The 20,945-nt window shown below is 50.3% G+C and overlaps 1 protein-coding gene across 2 annotated transcripts in view; it reads right to left on the reverse strand.

Annotated features, from left to right (window-relative positions):
• The window catches only part of LOC140430687 (glucose-fructose oxidoreductase domain-containing protein 2-like), a 75,447-nt gene that overhangs the window by 26,120 nt on the left and 28,382 nt on the right, over nt 1–20,945 (reverse strand). The window contains exon 1 of one of the 2 annotated variants that reach the window (XM_072518329.1): nt 12,396–12,556. The exons of the other annotated variant lie outside the window; for it this stretch is intronic. Within the exon in view, the coding sequence (XP_072374430.1) occupies nt 12,396–12,420 (25 nt within the window). The 5' untranslated portion in view covers nt 12,421–12,556. Of the gene's footprint in view, nt 1–12,395; nt 12,557–20,945 lie in introns of those variants that run through there. 2 annotated transcript variants of the gene reach the window in all.

Here is a 20,945-nt window from a genome sequence, read left to right on the forward strand (position 1 = left end):
TTAACTTTGTCTTTAGCAAGCCAATGATTTCAGAAATAGCTGAAGAACCAGTTTTCTTGGCATCATGAAACACGCAGTTACATGAAATTGGCTTGGCTTAACACCTCCACAGATTGTGAATGGGCTTGTACTCAGAGATAAATACTGAATCACAAAGTGCTAATTAAAGTAAAGCCGCTCTGCTACTCTACCATATTGGTATTGTCTACAAACATTTACCATAGTCTTCACAGTACTGAGGCACTATTATGATTATATGGACTATCTACAACTTTCAATCCTCTAGTGAAAATTACCCCCAAAATATCAGACACACTTTATTGGAAAATGTTGCTTAGGGAAATTATTTGCTGAACTATTCAGTGGTGTTGCACTGATTCAACAACTTATATTTATATAGCTCCTTTATCGTAATGAAGCATTCAAAGGCATGTCATAGGAGCAATTTAAAACACCAAGCTTTATCAAGAGGCTAGATGATGTAAAGCTAGGGAAAGGGGTAGATCTTATCACGTGTCTTAAAAGAAGAAAACAAGGAAAAGAGGCAGTGAGGTGTGGGGAGGGATTTTCAGAGCTTGGAGCCTTGGTAACTGAAGGCAGACACCAATGGTAGAGCAATTACAATTGGGGATGCACAAGAGGCCAGAATTATAGGAGCACAGATATCTTGGAAGATTGTGTAGCTGGAAGAGATTACAGATATGGGAATGAGGACTGCCAGGAGGGGTTTTGAAACAAGGATGTAAATTTTAAAATTAACACGCTGCTTGACTGGGAGCCAATGAAAGTTGTCTTAGCAAGCATTGTGGTGGTAAGGGAATGGGGCTTGCTGAGAGTTAAGACATGGGCAGTTTTTGATGACCTCACAGAGGGTGAAATTTGGGAGAACAATCAAGTCTAGAGTTAACAAAAGTATGGATGAGAGTTTCAGCAGGAGATGTGCCAAGACATGGGCAAAGTCTAATGATGTTAGAGAGATGGAAAAAAGGACTTAGAGATGGCAAATGAAATCAAAAGTTTAACTCAAGATCGAATGTGACGTCAAACTTGCGATCAGACTGGCTTAATATTAGACTGCTGTCAGGGTGAGAGATAGAATTGGTAGTTAGGGAACAGGATTTGGAGCGGAGACAGAAAAGAATGTCACCAATCTTCTCAATATTTAATTGGAGGATATTTCTGCTTATCCGGCATTGGATGTTGGATAAACATCCATAATATAGCAACTTTGGAGGAGTTGAGAGAGGTGGTGGAAAAGTAGAATCATCAGCATTCCTGCAAAATCTAACCATGCCTTTGGATTATGCTGCCAAGGGGCAACATGAAGATGAGAAATAAGAGAAAGTCAAGGACTGCTTCTTGGGGGACACCAGAGGTAATGGTGCAGAAGCCGGAAGAGGCATCATTGTCAGTGATTCTCTGGCGAGAGTCAGATAGACAAGAATTAGGTCAGGCGAGAGCAGTCCCACCCAGCTGGATGGTCATGGAGAGGCAGTGGAGGAGAATGGTGCGGTCAACCATTTCAAAGGCTGCAGACTGGTCGAGAAAGATGAGAAGGGAAAGCTTACCTTTCTCACAGTCACATGGGATCGCATTAGTGACTTTGATAAAAGCAGTTTCAATACTCTGGCAGGGCAGATACATATTAACAGGCATTCAAACATGGATTTCTGGAAAAGATGGCAATGGATATGGAAGGCGACAACACGTTGGAGGACTGGGGAGAGGAATGGCAAGTTAGAGATCAAATGATAGTTTCTACGGACGGAATACAAAAGGTGTTCGTCTTTGAGGATAGGAGAGTTAAAGAAGAGAACGGGATTACACCTGAAGAGAGCCAAGTATAATATCTTTTTTTTTTAATAAAATGTGTTTATTCAAATTTTCCAACAAAATTTTTAACAAAATCCCCTCCCCAATAACAAAAAGAAAGAAACGCAAACACAACAGTCAAAGATTATACAAAACTTTTACATTGGATTTCTCCGTATACAGTAACCCCCCCATATGACATTCAAAGATACCCGTAGGGAAGCCCCCCCCACCCACCCGAATCCCCCCCCCCGAAAGAGGCCTCCTCCCCTCGCCACCCTTGGGTTGCTGCTGCTGCTGACCTCCTCCTAATAGTCTAGGAACGGTTGCCACCGCCTGAAGAACCCCTGCACAGACCCTCGTAAGGCAAACTTTATCCTCTCCAGCTTAATAAACCCTGCCATGTCATTTATCCAGGCTTCCACACTGGGGGGGCTTCGCGTCCTTCCATAATAGCAAGATCCTCCGCCGGGCTACCAGGGACGCAAAGGCCAGGATACTGGCCTCTTTCGCCTCCTGCACTTCGGGCTCGTCCGTTACCCCAAATAGTGCCAACTCCCAACTCGGCTTGACCTGGACTTTCACCACCTTGGACATAGTCCTCGCGAAATCCCTCCAAAACCCATCCAATGCCGGGCACGACCAGAACATGTGGACGTGATTCGCCGGGCTTCCCAAGCACCTCCCACATCTATCCTCCACCCCAAAGAACCTACTCAACCTCGCCCCTGTCCTATGCGCTCTGCGAATAACCTTGAATTGTATTAGGCTGAGCCTGGCGCAAGAGGAGTAAGAATTAACCCTACTCAGGGCATCAGCTCACAGACCCTCATCTATCTCCTCCCCAAGCTCCTCCTCCCACTTGCCCTTTAACTCCTCTACCGAGGCCTCCTCCTCTTCTTTCAGCTCCTGGTAGATCGCCAAAACCCTGCCTTCTCCAACCCATACACCCGAAATCACCCTGTCCTGAGTCCCCTGTGCCGGGAGCAGCGGGAATTCCCTCACCTGCCGCCTCACAAACGCCCTCACTTGCATATACCTGAAAGCATTTCCCGGGGGTAACCCAAACTTCTCCTCCAGCGCCCCCAGGCTCGCAAACGTCCCATCTATAAACAGGTCCCCCGTTCTTCTAAGCCCTGCCCGATGCCAGCTCCGAAATCCCCCATCCATCCTTCCCGGGACAAACCAATGGTCCTCCCGAATCGGGGACCAAACCGAGGCTCCCACCTCGCCCTAGTGTCGTCTCCACTGCCCCCAGATCTTCAACGTCGCCGCCACCACCGGACTCGTGGTGTACCTTGTCGGCGAGAGCGGCAGCGGTGCCGTCGCCAGTGCCCTCAGGCTCGTGCCCACACAGGACGCCATCTCTAACCTCTTCCACGCCGCCTCCTCTCCCTCCATTACCCACTTACGGATCATCGCCACAATTGCTGCCCAATAATAGTCGCACAAATTCGGCAGAGCCAGCCCTCCCCTGTCCCTACTAAGCTCCAGAAACACCCTCTTTACCCTCAGGGTCTTATTTGCCCACACAAAACCCATGATACTCCTACCTACCCGTTTGAAAAAGGCCTTGGGAATCATAATGGGAAGGCACTGGAACACAAAGAGAAACCTCGGGAAGACCATCATTTTAACCGACTGCACCTTGCCCGCTAGCGAGAGTGGCAGCACATCCCATCTTTTGAAATCCTCCTCCATCTGCTCCACCAACCGCGTCAAATTGAGTTTGTGCAGGGCCCCCCCAACTCCCAGCCACCTGGATCCCGAAGTACCGAAAGCTCCTTTCCGCCCTCTTCAACGGCAGGTCGTCTAGCCCCCTTCCCTGATCCCCTGGATGCACCACAAAGAGCTCACTTTTCCCTACATTAAGCTTATACCCCGCAAAGTCCCCAAACTCCCTTAAGATCAACATGACCTCCGCCATCCCCTCCACTGGATCTGCCACATACAGCAACAGGTCGTCCGCATACAGCGACACCCGATGTTCCTCTCCCCCTCGGACCAGTCCCCTCCATTTCCTGGACTCCCTTCGTGCCATGGCCAGAGGCTCAATTGCCAATGCAAACACCAAGGGGGATAGGGGGCACCCCTGCCTCATCCCTCGGTACAGCCGAAAGTACTCCGACCTCCGCCGATTCGTAGCCACACTCGCCACCGGGGCTCTACATAGCAATCTGACCCAGCCGATGAACCCCTCCCCGAACTCAAACCTCCGCAACACTTCCCAAAGATACTCCCACTCCACTCGATCGAAGGCCTTCTCCGCGTCCATAGCTGCCACTACCTCCGCTTCTCCCTCCACCGAGGGCATCATAATCACATCGAGGAGCCTCCGCACATTAGTGTTTAGCTGCCTGCTCTTTACAAATCCCGTCTGGTCCTCATGAATCACCCCCGGGACACAGTCCTCAATTCTCGTAGCCAGCACTTTTGCCAGCAACTTAGCATCCACATTGAGGAGCGAGATCGGTCTATACGACCCACACTGCAGTGGGTCCTTGTCCCGCTTCAGGATCAGAGAGATCAGCACCTCAGACATTGTCGGGGGCAAGGTCCCCCCCTCTTGCCTTATTGAAAGTCCTCACTAGCAACGGGCCTAGCAGGTCCACGTATTTCCTGTAAAACTCGACCGGGAACCCATCTGGCCCCGGGGCCTTCCCCGCCTGCATGTTCCCCAATCCTTTAACCAGCTCCTCCAACCCAATTGGCGCCCCTAAACCAGCCACCTCCTGCCCCTCCATCCTCGGGAACCTCAGCTGATCCAAAAATCGTCGCATCCCCTCTTCCCCCGCTGGGGACTCAGATCTGTACAGATCCCCATAGAGGTCCCTAATACCTCATTTATTCTCACCGCACTCCGCACCGTATTCCCCCCCTATCCTTAACTCCACCTATCTCCCTCATTGCCTCCCTCTTACGAAGCTGGTGTGCCAGCATCCGACTCGCCTTCTCCCCATACTCATACGTCGCCCCCTGCGCTTTCCTCCACTGTGCCTCTGCTTTCCCTGTGGTCAACAGGTCGAACTCCGTCTGGAGGTTCTGCCGCTCCCCGAGTAGTCCCTCCTCGGGGGCCTCTACATATCTCCTGTCCACCCTCAAGATCTCCCCCACCAACCTCTCCCTCACCCTGCTCTCTCTCTTCTCCCTGTGGGCCCTGATGGAGATTAACTCTCCCCAGGCCACCGCCTCCCAGACTACCCCCACCTGCACCTCCCCGCTGTCATTGGCCTCCAGATAGCTTTCAATGCACCACCGCACACCTCCTCATCCGCCAATAATCCCACATCTAAACGCCACAGCGGGCGCTGGTCCCTCTCCTCTCCTAACTCCAGCTCCACCCAGTGCGGGGCGTGGTCTGAGATGGCTATGGCCGAACACTCCGTTCCCTCCACTTTCGGGATTAGCGCCCTACTCAAAATTTAAAAAATCTATCCGGGAGTAGGCTCTGTGGACGTGGGAAAAGAATGAAAATTCCCTGGCCTGGGGCCTGACAAACCGCCATGGATCCACTCCCCCCAATCTGGTCCATAAACCCCCTGAGCACCTTGGCCATAGCTGGCCTCTTACCCATCCTGGACCTCGAGCGATCCAGTGCTGGGTCCAGCACGGTGTTGAAATCCCCCCCCCCATTATCAAGCTTCCTACCTCCAGGTCCGGAATCCGACCCAGCATGCGCTTCATAAATCTGGCATCATCCCAGTTCGGGGCATATAAGTTTACCAGTACCACCCACACCCCCTGCAACCTACCGCTCACCATCACATATCGACCTCCATTATCTACTACAATATTCATTGCCTCAAACGACACCCGCTTCCCCACCAGTATTGCAACCCCTCTGTTCTTCGCATCCAACCCTGAATGGAATACCTGTCCTACCCATCCCTTTCTCAGCCTAACCTGATGTGCCACCTTCAAATGTGTCTCCTGGAGCATAACCACGTCTGCCTTCAGTCCCTTTAAGTGCGCGCGAACACCCGGGCTCTCTTGACCAGCCCGTTCAGGCCCCTCACATTCCAAGTTATCAGCCAGATTGGGGGGCTGCTGCTCCCCCCCCCCCGCCGACTAGACATCTCCGACTAGCCATCTCCTTTTCTAAGGCCAGCCACATGCCCGCGCCTCCCGCACCCCCCAGTCCCCCAAACGGCGGACCCCCGCCCCGACCACCTCTCCTACTTCCAGCTCCCCATTGGCCAATGCAGCAGCAACCCTATACCCCCCACCCCCTCTATCCACATCTAGCCCTTTTGCTCCCCCCATAACACTCCCGTAAGTCAGCTGACTCCTGCTGACCCCGGCCTCTCCCGCCATTCCATTGACCCCCTCCAATGTGAGAATCCCCCCTCCCCCTCCCTGGCAGTCAGTGTGCGCTCCTCTCCAGCACCGCCCATCACCCCCCGGCCCCCACCCCCGTCATTCCCTAGCGTGGGAAAAAACCCGCGCTTTCCTGAGCCGGCCCCGCCCCCTCTGGCGCAGCTCCTTTTGCGGCCTTACCCCAATTCCCCATCCCCGGGCCTCCACTCCCCCTCTTCCTTCATGGGGGTCTGCCCCTCCAACACCGACGCCCACACTCTCCCCATCCAATCCCTTCACCCATCCCCATCCAGCCCCCAAACCAGAGGAACATTCCCTAAACGTAATAAACCCTATATACACAGTAAACGTCCCCCCACAACAAACCCTCAATTTGAGTCCAACTTTTCAGTCCGTATAAAACTCCATGCCTCATCAGGCGTTTCGAAATAGTGGTGCCGATCCTGGAACGTGACCCACAATCGCGCTGGCTGCAGCATACCGAACTTCGCCCCCTTTCGATGGAGCACCGCCTTAGCCCGATTAAAACCCGCTCTCTTCTTAGCCACCTCTGCACTCTAGTCCTGGTAGATTCGGATCTCCGTGTTCTCCCACCTGCTGCTCCGCTCTTTCTTGGCCCATCTCAGGACACACTCTCTGTCCATAAAGCGGTGAAACCTCACCACTACAGCCCTTGGCGGCTCGTTGGCCTTGGGTCTCCTTGCTAGGACCCAGTGAGTCCCATCTAGCTCCAGAGGCCTCGGGAAGGCTCCCACGCCCATCAGCGAATTGAGCATCGTGCTCACATATGCCCCAGCATCGGGTCCCTCCACTCCTTCGGCGAGATCCAGAATCCGAAGATTCTTCCTCCTCGACCTATTCTCCAGATCCTCAAACCTCTTGTGCAGCGCCTCGTGCGCCTCCACCTTCATCGCCAGGCCCAAGATCTCGTCCTCGTTCTCCGAGGCTTTTTGCCGCACCTCCCGGATCGCCGCCCCTTGGGTCTTCTGGGGCTCCACTAGCTTCTCAATCGCCACCTTCATTGGCGCCAGCATTTCGGTTTTCAGCTCTTCAAAGCAGCATCTAAGAAACCCCTGCGACCACTGCTCCTGCGATCACTGCGCCCATGCTGCTTGGTCTCCACCCATCGCCATCTTGTTTTTTTTCCCCTCTCACTTTTCGCTGCTCCAAGATCACTTTTTTCACCGCTCCACTCCTGGTCCAATCCATATAGTGTCGGGGGGACCTTGCTGTCACCTTCCCACACTGGAAGCCGTCGAATAATTGCCGTTGGGTCCCCTCCAGAGAGCCCAAAAGTCCGTTCCCGGCGGGAGCTGCCGAACGTGCGATCTACCTAGGCATAGCCGCAACCGGAAGTCGCCAAGTACAATATCAACTCGCATGGGGGCCCAGGGGAGAGGTTGGGTGATAAGAGGTTTGGTGGGAATAGGATCATGGGAACAGGAAATGGGTCTATGAACAAGATGAGCTCAGAGAGAGCATAAAAGGAGAGAAAGTAGACAAAGTCCAAGTTTGGAGCCAGGGCAAAGGCATTAAAGGAAGTTTAGATAGGGGAGCAAGTGGAGGGAAGGATGTGCAGCAATTTCAATTATTCCAATGCAGCACTGTAGACAGTGACCAGTCTACGGTGGCAGTGGTTAGCACTGTGGTGGTTAGAACAATGGTTCGATTCCGACCTCGAGTGACTGTATGGAGTTTGCATTTTCTCCCCGCGTCTGCGCGGATTTCCTCCGGGTGCTCCGGTTTCCTCCCCAATCCAAAGATGTACAGGTTAGGAGGATTGGCCATTCTACATTGCCCCTTAGTGTCCAAGGATTGGGTGGGGACACAGGGCTAGAGTGGGAATTGGGCCTAGGTAGGGTGTCTTTCGAGCAGTCAGCGCAGACTCGGTGGGCTGAATGGCTTCCTTCTGCACTGTAGGGATTCTATGACCTCCAATTAGAAATCAGTTGCAAGTCAGATCATCACAGAATTAAAAGCTAACCATAAACGGTACAGTCATACAACATGCTAAGAAACTTTTACATTTGCCTCTTCTATTGTTTGGGTCAGGACATCAACATGCTGTCTGCCCACATTAACTTAACTTGGTTAAAAGCAGCTCTCTAATCCTGATGGGAGATGCACATTTTCATAGATCTATGAATCAACCAAGGGTTAAGAACCAATTTTAGCAATGTAATTACAAACGGTTGGTGCAGTGACTTTGGTCTCTCATGATTAGAATTAGAACATAGTTCCAACCATCCTACCCAACAGCAGACTTTGTCATTGCAGGGAATCATGAGTGGAGGGACATGTGTGAAAAATTTACATTTGGTTTTGGGAGCAAAACTTTAATTTCAGTAGCCTGATTTGAATATTATGCCCAAACATGGCTCTAACATATGAAATAATTATTATGTTTATTCAAGGAATGTAGGTGTCACTGGTAAGGACTGCATTTACTGACAATCTCATTTTCCTTGAGAAAATGGTGATGAGCCAATTTCTTGAATACCTTTCCGGAGGGCAGTTAAGAGCAATAATATTGCTGTGGATCTGGATTTACTGATTTGCCAGACCTGGAAAGAATGACAAATTTCCTTCCCTGAAGGTAATTTGTGAACCAGATGGGTTTTATGACAATCCAGTAGTTTTATGGTCACTGTTACTTATAACTGTTTTTTAAAAATACCAAATTTAACTCTTTAAAAAAATAAAACAAATATGTCTGGATCATAGCCACTGTGCTATTGCATCCCTCATGCGTTGCTCTTTCAGAGGGTTGGTGCAGACTCGATGGGTCAAATGTCCACCTTCTGCACTGTCGGGATTCTATTCTACGTATATCAATCTCAATTAAGTGTTTTTTAAAAATAAATTTAAAGTACCCAATTATTTATTTTTCAAAGTAGGGGGCAATTTAACATGGCCAATCCACCTACTCTGCACATCTTTGGGTTGTGGGGGTGAAACCCACGCAGCTACGGGGAGAATGTGCAAACTCCACACGGACAGTGACACAGGACTGGGATTCGAACCCGGGTCCTCAGCGCCGTAGGCAGCAATGCTAACCACTGTGCCACATGTCACCCTTGGTATGTCAATTAAGTGTGATATGTTATATAGATATCATGCACCCTGGAAATGCATAAGGAACAGATTAGAAGAATCCAAGTGATATCAAAGGACTGAAATCAGTAACGTGCTTAGGAGGATCTTTTCATTCTTTTATCTTCTCCATGTACAGCACCGTAATGCATCAATAAAGATCAACAGTCTTGCCATGCATAGTTGAAACCATTAGTCTCAGTTTCCTTTGCCAATAAAGGTAATCAAATATGAGCGATGGTTTTTTTTTTTTAAATGTTGAGCACCTTTCTTTTGGATTATCTTAAAAACATTTATTTTAAGATTTTTCTTCAATATTGCAAGTGCAGCACAAACAGCAATACCAATTCAAATGATTTGAGATAATAAAGAACAAAGGACAAAGAAAAGTACAGCACAGGAACAGGCCCTTCGGCCCACCAAGCCTGTGCCGACCATGCTGCCCATCTAAACTAAAATCTTCTACACTTCCTGGGTCCGTATCCCTCTATTCCCATCCTATTCATGTATTTGTCAAGATGCCCCTTAAATGTCACTATCGTCCCTGCTTCCACCATCTCCTCTGGCATCGAGTTCCAGGCACCCACCCTCGGTGTAAAAAACTTGCCTCGCACATCTCCTCTAAACCTTGCCCCTCACACCTTAAACCTATGCCCCCTAGTAATTGACCCCTCTACCCTGAGAAAAAGCCTCCAACTATCCACTCTGTCTATGCTCCTCATAATTTTGTAGACCTCTATCAGGTCGCCCCTCAACCTCCGCCGTTCCAGTGAGAACAAACCGAGTTTATTCAACCGCTCCTCATAGCTAATGTCCTCCATACCAGGCAACATCCTGGTAAATCTCTTTTGCACCCTCTCTACAGCCTCCACATCCTTCTGGTAGTGTGGCGACCAGAATTAAACACTATACTCCAAGTGTTGACAAATATGAGGTTATCCATTTTGGTAGGAATAACAGCAAAAGGGATTATTATTTAAATGATAAAATATTAAAACATGCTGCTGTGCAGAGAGACCTGGGTGTGCTAGTGCATGAGTCGCAAAAAGTTGCTTTACAGGTGCAACAGGTGATTAAGAAGGCAAATGGAATTTTGTCCCTCATTGCTAGAGGGATGGAGTTTAAGACTAGGGAGGTTATGCTGTAATTGTAGAAGGTGTTAGTGAGGCCACACCTGGAGTATTGTGTTTAGTTTTGGTCTCCTTACTTGAGAAAGGACGTACTGGCACTGGAGGGTGTGCAGAGGAGATTCACTAGGTTAATCCCAGAACTGAAGGGGTTGGATTACGAGGAGAGGTTGAGTAGACTGGGACTGTACTCGTTGGAATTTAGAAGGATGAGGGGGGATCTTAAAGAAACATATAAAATTATGAAGGGAATAGATGAGATAGATGTGGGCAGGTTGTTTCCACTGGTGGGTGAAAGCAGAACTAGGGGGCATAGCCTCAAAAGGGGAAGTAGATTTAGGACTGAGTTTAGGAGGAACTTCTTCACCCAAAGGGTTGTGAATCTATGGAATTCCTTGCCCAGTGAAGCAGTAGAGGCTCCTTCATTAAATGTTTTTAAGATAAAGATAGATAGTTTTTTGAAGAATAAAGGGATTAAGGGTTATGGTGTTCGGGCCGGAAAGTGGAGCTGAGTCCACAAGAAATCAGCCATGATCTCATTGAATGGTGGAGCAGGCTCGAGGGGCCAGGTGGCCTAATCCTGCTCCTAGTTCTTATGTTAAGTGTGGCCTAACTAAGGTTCTATACAGCTGCAACATGACTTGCCAATTCTTATACTCAATGCCCTGGCCAATGAAGGCAAGCATTCCGTATGCCTTCTTGACTACCTTCTTCACCTGTGTTGCCCCTTTCAGTGACCTGTGGACCTGTACACCTAGATCTCTTTGACTTTCAATACTCTTGGGGGTTCTACCATTCACTGTATATTCCCTACCTGCATTAGACCTTCCAAAATGCATTACCTCACATTTGTCCGGATTAAACTCCATCTGCCATCTCTCCGCCCAAGTCTCCAAACAATCTAAATCCTGCTGTATCCTCGGACAGTCCTCATCGCTATCTGCAATTCCACTAACCTTTGTGTCGTCTGCAAACTTACGAATCAGACCAGTTATATTTTCCTCCAAATCATTTATATATACTGTGAACAGCAAAGGTCCCAGCACTGATCCCTGCGGAACACCACTAGTCACAGCCCTCCAATCAGAAAAGCATCCTTCCATTGCTACACTTTGCCTTCGATGACCGAGCCATTCTGTATCCATCTTGCCAGCTCACCCCTGATCCTGTGTGACTTCACCTTTTGTACCAGTCTGCCATGAGGGACCTTGTCAAAGGCCTTACTGAAGTCCATACAGACAACATCCACTGCCCTACCTGCATCAACCATCTCTGTGACCTCTTCAAAAAACTCTATCAAGTTAGTGAGACACGACCCCCCCTTCACAAAAGTGTGCTGCCTCTCGCTAACACATCCATTTGCTTCCAAATTGGAGTAGATCCTGTCTCGAAGAATTCTTTCCAGTAATTTCCCTACCACTGACGCAAGGCTCACCGGCCTGTAGTTCCCTGGATTATCTTTGCTACCCTTCTTAAACAAAGGAACAACATTGGCTATTCTCCAGGCCTCTGGAACATCACCTGAAGACAGTGAGGATCCAAAGATTTCTGTCAAGGCCTCAGCAATTTCCTCTCTTGCCTCCTTCAGTATTCTGGGGTAGTTCCCATCAGGCCCTGGGGACTTATCAACCATAATATTTTTCAAGACATCCAACACCTCGTCTTTTTGGATCCCAATGTGACCCAAGCTATCTACACACCCTTCTCCAGACTCAACATCCACCAATTCCTTCTCTTTGGTGAATACTGATGCAAGTATTAATTTCGTACCTCACCCATTTTCTCTGGTTGTTTAATTTTATCAGTACCATATCCTGTCAGTCTACAAAAATACAAGGACATTTTCTTAAAATTGGATGCTTAATACAAATATTAGAAATTGTGTATCATTGTGTAGCTTCCTGCCATTCATGGTTGATGAGAAAATAAAATGCAAAAATGTTTAAATTATCCAACATAAAAACTGCTCCTTTTTGATTAGGAGAAATATTTACAAAGGTCACTCCTTATTTGCAAATGAGGCAAGAGATACTTTTCCCAACTCACCAGCAAGACTGACTCTATAATGCATGGCTGCCGCCAGGAACTCCACACCCAAACCTTCAATTCTGTCCCTCTCGCTTTGTCTGGCCGAGGCTGATATTGCATAGGATCAGTGTCCTCCTTGACTCAAACAAAACTGAAAATCCTTTTCATTACAGATGCCAAGTTGCTGCAACATCACCTTCCTCCACTGCTGAAACTCACCCATATGTCATCTCCTGGTTCAACTGCTCCATTGTTTCCTCATCACCCTCTGAACTTCACCCTACATGAACTCGAACTTGTCCAAAACACGGCCACTTGCATCCCTACTGAGTTAACTCTGCTTCTCAATACACCTGCGTTTGTCAACCTTCAGTGGCATAAAAGTCCTTGACCCATCCACCCTGAATCAATTGAAAATCCTTATTTTGTTGTACAAATTCCCGCATGGTTTGTTTCTCTCCATTTCCATCAGCCCCAATGGGGAGATGGTGGTGTAGTGGTGTTGTCACTGGACTAGTAATCCAGAGACCCAAGGTAAAGATCTGGGGGCCCAGGTTTGAATCCCACCACAGCAGATGGTGAAATTTGAATTCAATAAAAAAAATCTGGAATCAAAAGTCTAACGATGACCAGGAAACCATTGGTGATTCGCGTTAAAACCCATCTGGCCCACTAACGCCTTTTAAGGAAGGAAATCTGCCATCCTTACCTGGTCTGGCCTAAATATGTGACTCCAGATCAACAGCGAATGTGGCTGATACTTAAATGCCCTCTGAAATGGCCAACTCAGTTGAAGGGCAATTATGGCTGGGCAATAAATGCGGCCAAGCCATTGACGACCCCGTTCCATGAATTAACTTTTTTTTTTTTTTTTTTTATAAACTTGCCTTACTGTTCAGATTCAAGCCTTTTTTGGATCCCCTCTCATTTTTATATTCTTGCACAGTCAGGCCTACATCCAATTCCAAAATCCCACTCTGCCTCATTACTTTTCCCCGTCATTTCCAACCACCTGCAATATCACCACTCTCTCCACCTTTTTTTTTTGCCCCCAAGATGTTTAGAGATGTTAAGCATAGCTACATGAATGCAATTTCTAAAATTAGAAGAAAAGTTTAAGTGTCAACTTTACTGATGCTTTCTGGCTTACTGATATCCAACTATTTCCTTATTCAACAAGAAAGTGGAAAATAGGGGCAGTGTGAAACTTGAATGCACTTTATTCAGCCATGGACAATTGCTTAGAAATTACAAAACATTTTTTTACCTCTATATCAAACCTGCAAAAAGTCTCCCAATTCACTTACAACTTCACTTTCAAAATCCTAATTTTTGTAAGGGCCCCGAAGAATCCAGCACGAGTTTTAAGGATACAAAATAATAACGTTTATTTACTATAACAATATATACATAACAGTAGCAGTAACTTCCCTTGCTACCTTCTCCTTCCTCCTGGTCCCTGGACCGGCCAGCTTATTTATAGTAGGAGTTTCTCCGCCCCCCCCTCATTGGGGAAGTTCATACTCCCATAGGATTGTGGGATAGTCATTAGTCCCCAGCCAATCGTCAGTAGGCAGGTTATAACACTAATCATGTAGCCTTTGGCCCTCATGTTCACCACAACACTTCTGTTGGTCTGCTCAACCATCATTGCATCTCACGGTGGATGTCCTTGTCCTCTCCTGGTACAGACTTCCTCTCTGCTCCCTTAAGTCCAAGGGATGCCTATCTGAATGGATATATCGGACAACTGATTCACTGCCAGATTTGGACGGACCACAAAGCAATAACAGCTTCTGCTCCTGTCTGCAAAGATAAAGGGCTGGATTCTCCGCTGTCGGGATTCTGTTAGGCCGGCAGCACACCCATGCCTGGGGATTTCCCGACGGCATGGGGCTGCCCACAATGTGAAATCCCATTGGCCGGCTGGCAGGACGGAGAATCTCGCCGTACCAGAAAACCAGTGTGGCGGAACAGAAAATACTGCCCAGTGTCTGGTTTCTTTTCTCTACTGCAAGATGTCCTTTTAAACCCGTTCCCCTATTTTGTCCACCTACAGCATCAATAAGTTACCAGGAGCTCATGGATTTCTTGGGCACCAAGATTGAGACCATCTGACTAGCTGCCACTGTCATTACTCTCCCTTCCCACTAGTCCAATTACTTTAGGAACACAAAAGAACAAAGTAAACAAGATCAAATTAACTGAGGGATAAATTAAAGAGACAGTCCCAAATGATAACTGCCATATACAAAAGACGAATCACAAATGAAACTTAAGACATCAAATCAAGATATGATTAACGGGGTCGATAAGGCACACCAGCTCCTACGGTGCCCAACAGGCACAGAAGGGTTAGAGGATGTCCTTGGACAACATAAACTCCCCCTCCAGAGACACCCTCCACAGGGTAGAACACCAAGGTTTCCACCAGTCCTCTGAACTTGTATCTTTCTCTAGATTCCTTATTTCCCCTCATGCCCTCTACTAATTTGGCACATACACCAAACCCACCTCCTGTTCTCTTGACCTTATTGCCACTAAACTACTCATAGCCCAAAATTCTCTTCCTGGCTCCCACATTAGCTGATGTGGTTAACAGTTCTTTCTTCACTTCCGGTTGCGGCTATGCGGAGCTAAGCCGCACAATTCGGCAGCTCCCGCTATCACGGACTTTCGGGCTCTTTAGAGGAGCCCCAACGGGAATTTTTTTGACGACGATCCGTGGGGAAGGGAAGAGCACGGTCCCCCGACACCTTTTATGGACCGGACCAGAAGTGAAATGGCCAAAAAAACGGCATTGGAGCAGCGGGAGAAGCGAGGGGAAAAAAAAGCAAAATGGCGGCGGCCGGGGACAAAGCGGAATGCGGGCCGGAGCTGCAGGAGTTCATCAAGCGCTGCTTCGAGGAGCTGCGGAAGGAGATGCTGGCGCCTATGTTGTCGGCGATTGAAGGACTAGGGATGACCCAGAAGGCCCACGAAGATCCAGGAGGTGCAGAAAAAAGTCAGTGAGAATGAGGACGAGATCTTAGGCCTGGCGGTGAGAGTGGAGGAGCACGAGGCTGCACAAGAGGTGGGCGGGAAGATTCGAAGACCTGGAGAACAGGTCGAGGAGAAAGAACTTGCGGATCCTGGGTCTCCCTGAAGGAGTGGAGGGAGCCAATGCCGGGGCATATGTGAGCATGATGCTCAAGGCGATGATGGGTGCGGAGGCCCCTTCGAGGCCTCTGGAGCTGGATGGGGCACACCGGGTGCTGGCGAGGAGGCCCAAGGCTAACGAGCCGCCAAGGGCGATTGTGGTAAGGTTTCACCGTTTCACGGACAGAGAGAGGGTCTTGAAATGGGCCAAGAAAGAGCGGAGCAGCAGATGGGACAATGCGGAGATCCGAATATACCCGGACTGGAGCACGGAGGTTGCAAAGAGGAGAGTGGGTTTCAACCGGGCCAAGGCGGTGTTGCACCGGAAAGGAGTGAGATTCGGAATGCTGCAGCCAGCGCGACTGTGGGTCACATACAAGGATCAGCACCATTATTTTGAAACGCCTGAAGAGGCGTGGACCTTTATTCAAACCGAAAAGTTGGACTCAAACTGAGGGTTTGTAAGGGTGGGGATGTTTGATGGTTGTTGTATATAGGGTGTTAAGCACGCGCAGGAAATGCTACATGGGCTGGGGGAGAGAGGGGGATTGCGATGGGGGAAAAGAAACAAGGCCACGACAGGAGCTGCGCCAGAGGGGGCGGGGTAGGCTTAGGAAAGTTTTTTGCCCACACTAGGGAAGAAATGCGGGAGGGGGAAATGGAGGAATGCACACTGATTGGGAGATTCCCACACGGGGAGGTCAATGGGACGGCGGGGGAAGCCGGAGTCAGCAGGTGTCAGCTGACTTACGGGAGTGATATGGGGGGAGCAAAAAAGCTAGACACGGGTCTAGCGGGGGGAAAAGGTTGCTGCTGCACTGGCCGAAGGGGAATGGGACACAGAAGAGGTGGTCGGGGCGGGGGTCTCCCGGCTGGGGGACCGGAGGGTGAGGGTGGCGCAGACACGGGACTGGCCTAGAAAAGTAGATGGCTAGTCGGCAGGGGGGTGGGAGCCCCCCCCCAATCCGGCTGATAACGTGGAATGTGAGGGGCCTGAATGGGCCGGTAAAGAGGGCCCGAGTGTTCGCGCACTTAAAAGGGACTGAAGGCAGACGTGGTCATGCTCCAAGAGACACATTTGAAGGGGGCGGATCAGGTCAGGTTAAGAAAGGGGTGGGTAGGACAGGTATTCCATTCAGGGCTAGACGCAAAGAATAGAGGGGTGGCAATATTGGTGGGGAAGCGGGTGTCATTTGAGGCCAAGAATATTGTAGTGGACAACGGAGGGCGATATGTGATGGTGAGCGGTAAGTTGCAGGGGACGTGGGTGGTATTGGTAAATGTATACGCCCCGAACTGGGATGATGCCGGATTCATGAAGCGCATGTTGGGGCGCATTCCGGACCTGGAGGTAGGAGGCCTGATAATGGGTGGGGATTTCAATACGGTGTTGGACCCAGCACTGGATCGCTCCAGATCGAGGATTGGAAAGAGGCCGGCGGCGGCCAAGGTGCTTAGGGGGTTTATGGATCAGATGGGGGGAGTGGACCAGTGGAGGTTTGCCAGGCCGCAGGCCAGTGAATTTTCTTTTTTCTCCCACGTCCGCAAAGCCTACTCCCGGATAGATTTTTTTTTTCTGGGCAGGGCACTGATCCCGAAAGTGCAGGGAACGGAGTATTCGGCCATAGCCGTTTCAGGTCACGCCCCGCACTGGGTAGAACTGGAGTTGGGAGGAGAGGGACCAACGCCCGCTGTGGCGGTTGGATGTGGGACTGCTGGCAGATGAGGTGGTGTGTGGGAGGGTGAGGGGGTGCATCGAAAGGTACTTGGAGGTCAACGACAACGGGGAGGTGCGGGTGGTATGGGAGGCGCTGAAGGCGGTGATCAGGGGAGAGCTAATCTCCATTAGAGCTCATAGGGAGAAGATAAAGGGAAGGGAGAGGTTAGTGGGGAAGATTTTAAGAGTGGACAGGAGATACGCAGAGGCCCCTGAGGGGGGATTACTTGGGGAAAGGCGACGTCTCCAGACGGAGTTTGATCTGTTGACCACAGGGAAGGCAAAGGCACAGTGGAGGAAGGCGTAGGGGGCGACCTACGAATATGGGGAGAAGGAGAGTCGGATGCTGGCACACCAGCTCCGTAAGAGGATGGCAGCGAGGGAAATAGGGGGAGTCAAGGATGGAAGGGGAGCCACAGTGCGGAGTGCGACAAAATTAAATGAGGCATTCAAGGCCTTCTATGAGGAGCTGTACAGATCCCAGCCCCCAGCGGGGGAAGAGGGGATGAGACGATTCCTAGACCAATTGAGATTCCCAAGGGTGGAGGTGCAAGAGGTGGCTGGTTTGGGGGCACCAATTGGGTTGGAGGAGCTGAGCAAGGGTTTGGAGAGTATGCAGGCAGGGAAGGCCCCGGGACCGGATAGGTTCCGGGTGGAGTTCTACAGGAAGTACGCAGACCTGTTGGCCCCGCTACTAGTGAGGACCTTTAATGAGGCAAGGGAGGAAGGGACCCTGCCCCCGACAATGTCAGAGGCGACGATTTCTTTGATGCTAAAGCCAGACAAAGACCCACTGCAATGTGAATCGTACAGGCCGATCTCGCTCCTCAACGTGGATGTTAAGTTGCTGGCAAAAGTGCTGGCTACGAGAATTGAGGACTGTGTCCTGTTGGTGATCCACGAGGACCAGACGGGATTTGTAAAGGGCAGGCAACTAAACACCAATGTGCGGCGGCTCTTAAACGTGATAATGATGCCATCGGTGGAGGGAGAGGCGGAGATAGTGGCAGCTATGGACGCGGAGAAGGCCTTTGACCGAGTAAAGTGGGAGTACCTCTGGGAAGTGCTGCGTAGGTTTGGGTTCGGGGGAGGGTTTATTAGTTGGGTTAAGCTCCTTTAGAGCCCCGGTGGCGAGTGTGGTGACGAATCGGCGGAGGTCGGAGTATTTTCGGCTGTACCGTGGGACGAGACAGGAGTGCCCCGTCCCCCCTGCTGTTCGCATTGGCGATTGAGCCCTTGGCCATATCATTGAGGGAGTCTAGGAAATGGAGGGGGTGTCAGAGGGGGAGAAGAGCATCGAGTGTCGCTTTATGCGGATGACCTGTTGCTGTATGTGGCGGATCCAGTGAAGGGGATGGTGGAGATCATGCAGACTTTGAGGGAGATTGGGGATTTTTCAGGCTATAAGCTCAATGTAGGGAAGTGTGAGCTTTTTGTAGTACAGGCAGGGGACCAAGAAAGGGGGATAGGCGAGCTACCGTCGAGGAGGGCGGAGGGGAGCTTTCGGTACCTGGGGATCCAGATAGCCAGGAGTTGGGGGGCCCTACATAAACTGAATCTGACGAGGTTGGTGGAGCAAATGGAGGAGGACTTCAAAAGATGGGACATGTTACCGCTCTCGCGAGCGGGTAGAATGCAGTCGGTCAAAATGGTGGTCCTTCCGAGGTTTCTGTTTGTGTTTCAATGCCTTCCCATCGTGATCACCAAGGCCTTTTTCAAGAGAGTAGGCAGGAGTATTATGGGGTTTGTGAGGGCGAATTGTGAGGGTAAGCAGAGGGTTTCTGGAACGCAGTAGGGACCGAGGAGGGTTGGCGCTGCCGAACCTAGGGAGCTACTACTGGGCAGCAAATGTGGCGATGATCCGTAAGTGGGCGATGGAGGGAGAAGGGGCGGCATGGAAGAGGTTGGAGATGGCGTCCTGTAAAGGAACGAGCCTGGGGGCGCTGGTGACGGTACCGCTGCCGCTCTCGCCGTCAAAGTACACCACGAGTCCGGTGGTGGCGGCAACGCTAAAGATCTGGGGCCAGTGGAGACGGCACAGGGATGCAATGGGAGCCTCGGTGTGGTCCCCGATCAGGGGTAACCACCAGTTTGTCCCGGGGAGGATGGACGGAGGGTTCCAGAGCTGGCATCGGGCGGGGATTAGAAGAATGGGGGACCTGTTCATTGATGGGATGTTTGCGAGCCTAGGGGCACTGGAGGAGAAGTTTGAGATACCCCCGGGAAATGCTTTTAGATACATGCAGGTGAGGGCGTTTGTGAGGCGGCAGGTGAGGGAATTCCTGTTGCTCCCGGCACAGGAAATTCAAGACAGGGTGATCTCGGGTGTATGGGTCGGGGAGGGCAAGGTGTCGGCAATATACCAGAAGAAAGAAGAGGGGAAGCGCTGGTAGAGGACCTGAAGGGTAAATGGGAGGAGGAGCTGGGGGAGGAGATTGAGGAGGGGTTATGGGCTGATGCCCTAGGTAGGGTTAATTCCTCCTCGTGTGCCAGGCTCAGCCTGATACAATTTAAGGTGGTTCACAGAGCGCACTTGACGGGGGTGAGGTTGAGTAGGTTTTTTGGGGTAGAGGACAGATGTGGAAGGTGCTCAGGGAGTCCAGCGAACCATGTCCATATGTGTTGGTCATGCCCGGTACTGGAGGGGTTCTGGAGAGGAGTGGCGGGAACAATATCTCAGGTGGTGAAAGTCCGGGTCAAGCCAAGCTGGGGGCGAGCAATATTTGGAGTAGTGGACAAGCCGGGAGTGCAGGAGGCGAAAGAGGCCGGCATTCTGGCCTTTGCGTCCCTAGTAGCCCGGCGAAGGATCTTACTCATGTGGAAGGAGGCGAAGCCCCCCAGCGTGGAGGCCTGGATAAATGACATGGCTGGGTTCATTAAGGTGGAGAGGATTAAGTTTGCCTGGAGAGGGTCTGCGCAGGGGTTCTACGGGCAGTGGCAACCGTTCCTAGACTATCTCGCGGAGCGTTAGAGGAAGGTCTGTTAGCAGCAGCAGCAACCCGGGAGGGGGGGGGGCGGGTTTGCCTAGGGGGTGTTTGAGCAAGAGAACACATGAAGGATTTGGGAAACTGGCATGTACGGGAGGGGGCCAGTGTACAAAGCTCTGTAACATATCGTTTTACCATGTATATATCTTGCTATGTGCGTTTTCTTTCTATTTTGTTACAAGGGGGGTTTTATTAGAACATAGAACATAGAACAATACAGCGCAGTACAGGCCCTTCGGCCCACGATGTTGCACCGAAACAAAAGCCATCTAACCTACACTATGCCATTATCATCCATATGTTTATCCAATAAACTTTTAAATGCCCTCAATGTTGGCGAGTTCACTACTGTAGCAGGTAGGGCATTCCACGGCCTCACTACTCTTTGCGTAAAGAACCTACCTCTGACCTCTGTCCTATATCTATTACCCCTCAGTTTAAAGTTATGTCCCCCCGTGCCAGCCATATCCATCCGCGGGAGAAGGCTCTCACTGTCCACCCTATCCAACCCCCTGATCATTTTGTATGCCTCTATTAAGTCTCCTCTTAACCTTCTTCTCTCCAACGAAAACAACCTCAAGTCCGTCAGCCTTTCCTCATAAGATTTTCCCTCCATACCAGGCAACATCCTGGTAAATCTCCTCTGCACCCGCTCCAAAGCCTCCACGTCCTTCCTATAATGCGGTGACCAGAACTGTACGCAATACTCCAAATGCCGCCGGACCA

The sequence above is a fragment of the Scyliorhinus torazame genome, chromosome 10, assembly GCF_047496885.1.
Source record: "Scyliorhinus torazame isolate Kashiwa2021f chromosome 10, sScyTor2.1, whole genome shotgun sequence".
NCBI lineage: Eukaryota > Metazoa > Chordata > Chondrichthyes > Carcharhiniformes > Scyliorhinidae > Scyliorhinus > Scyliorhinus torazame.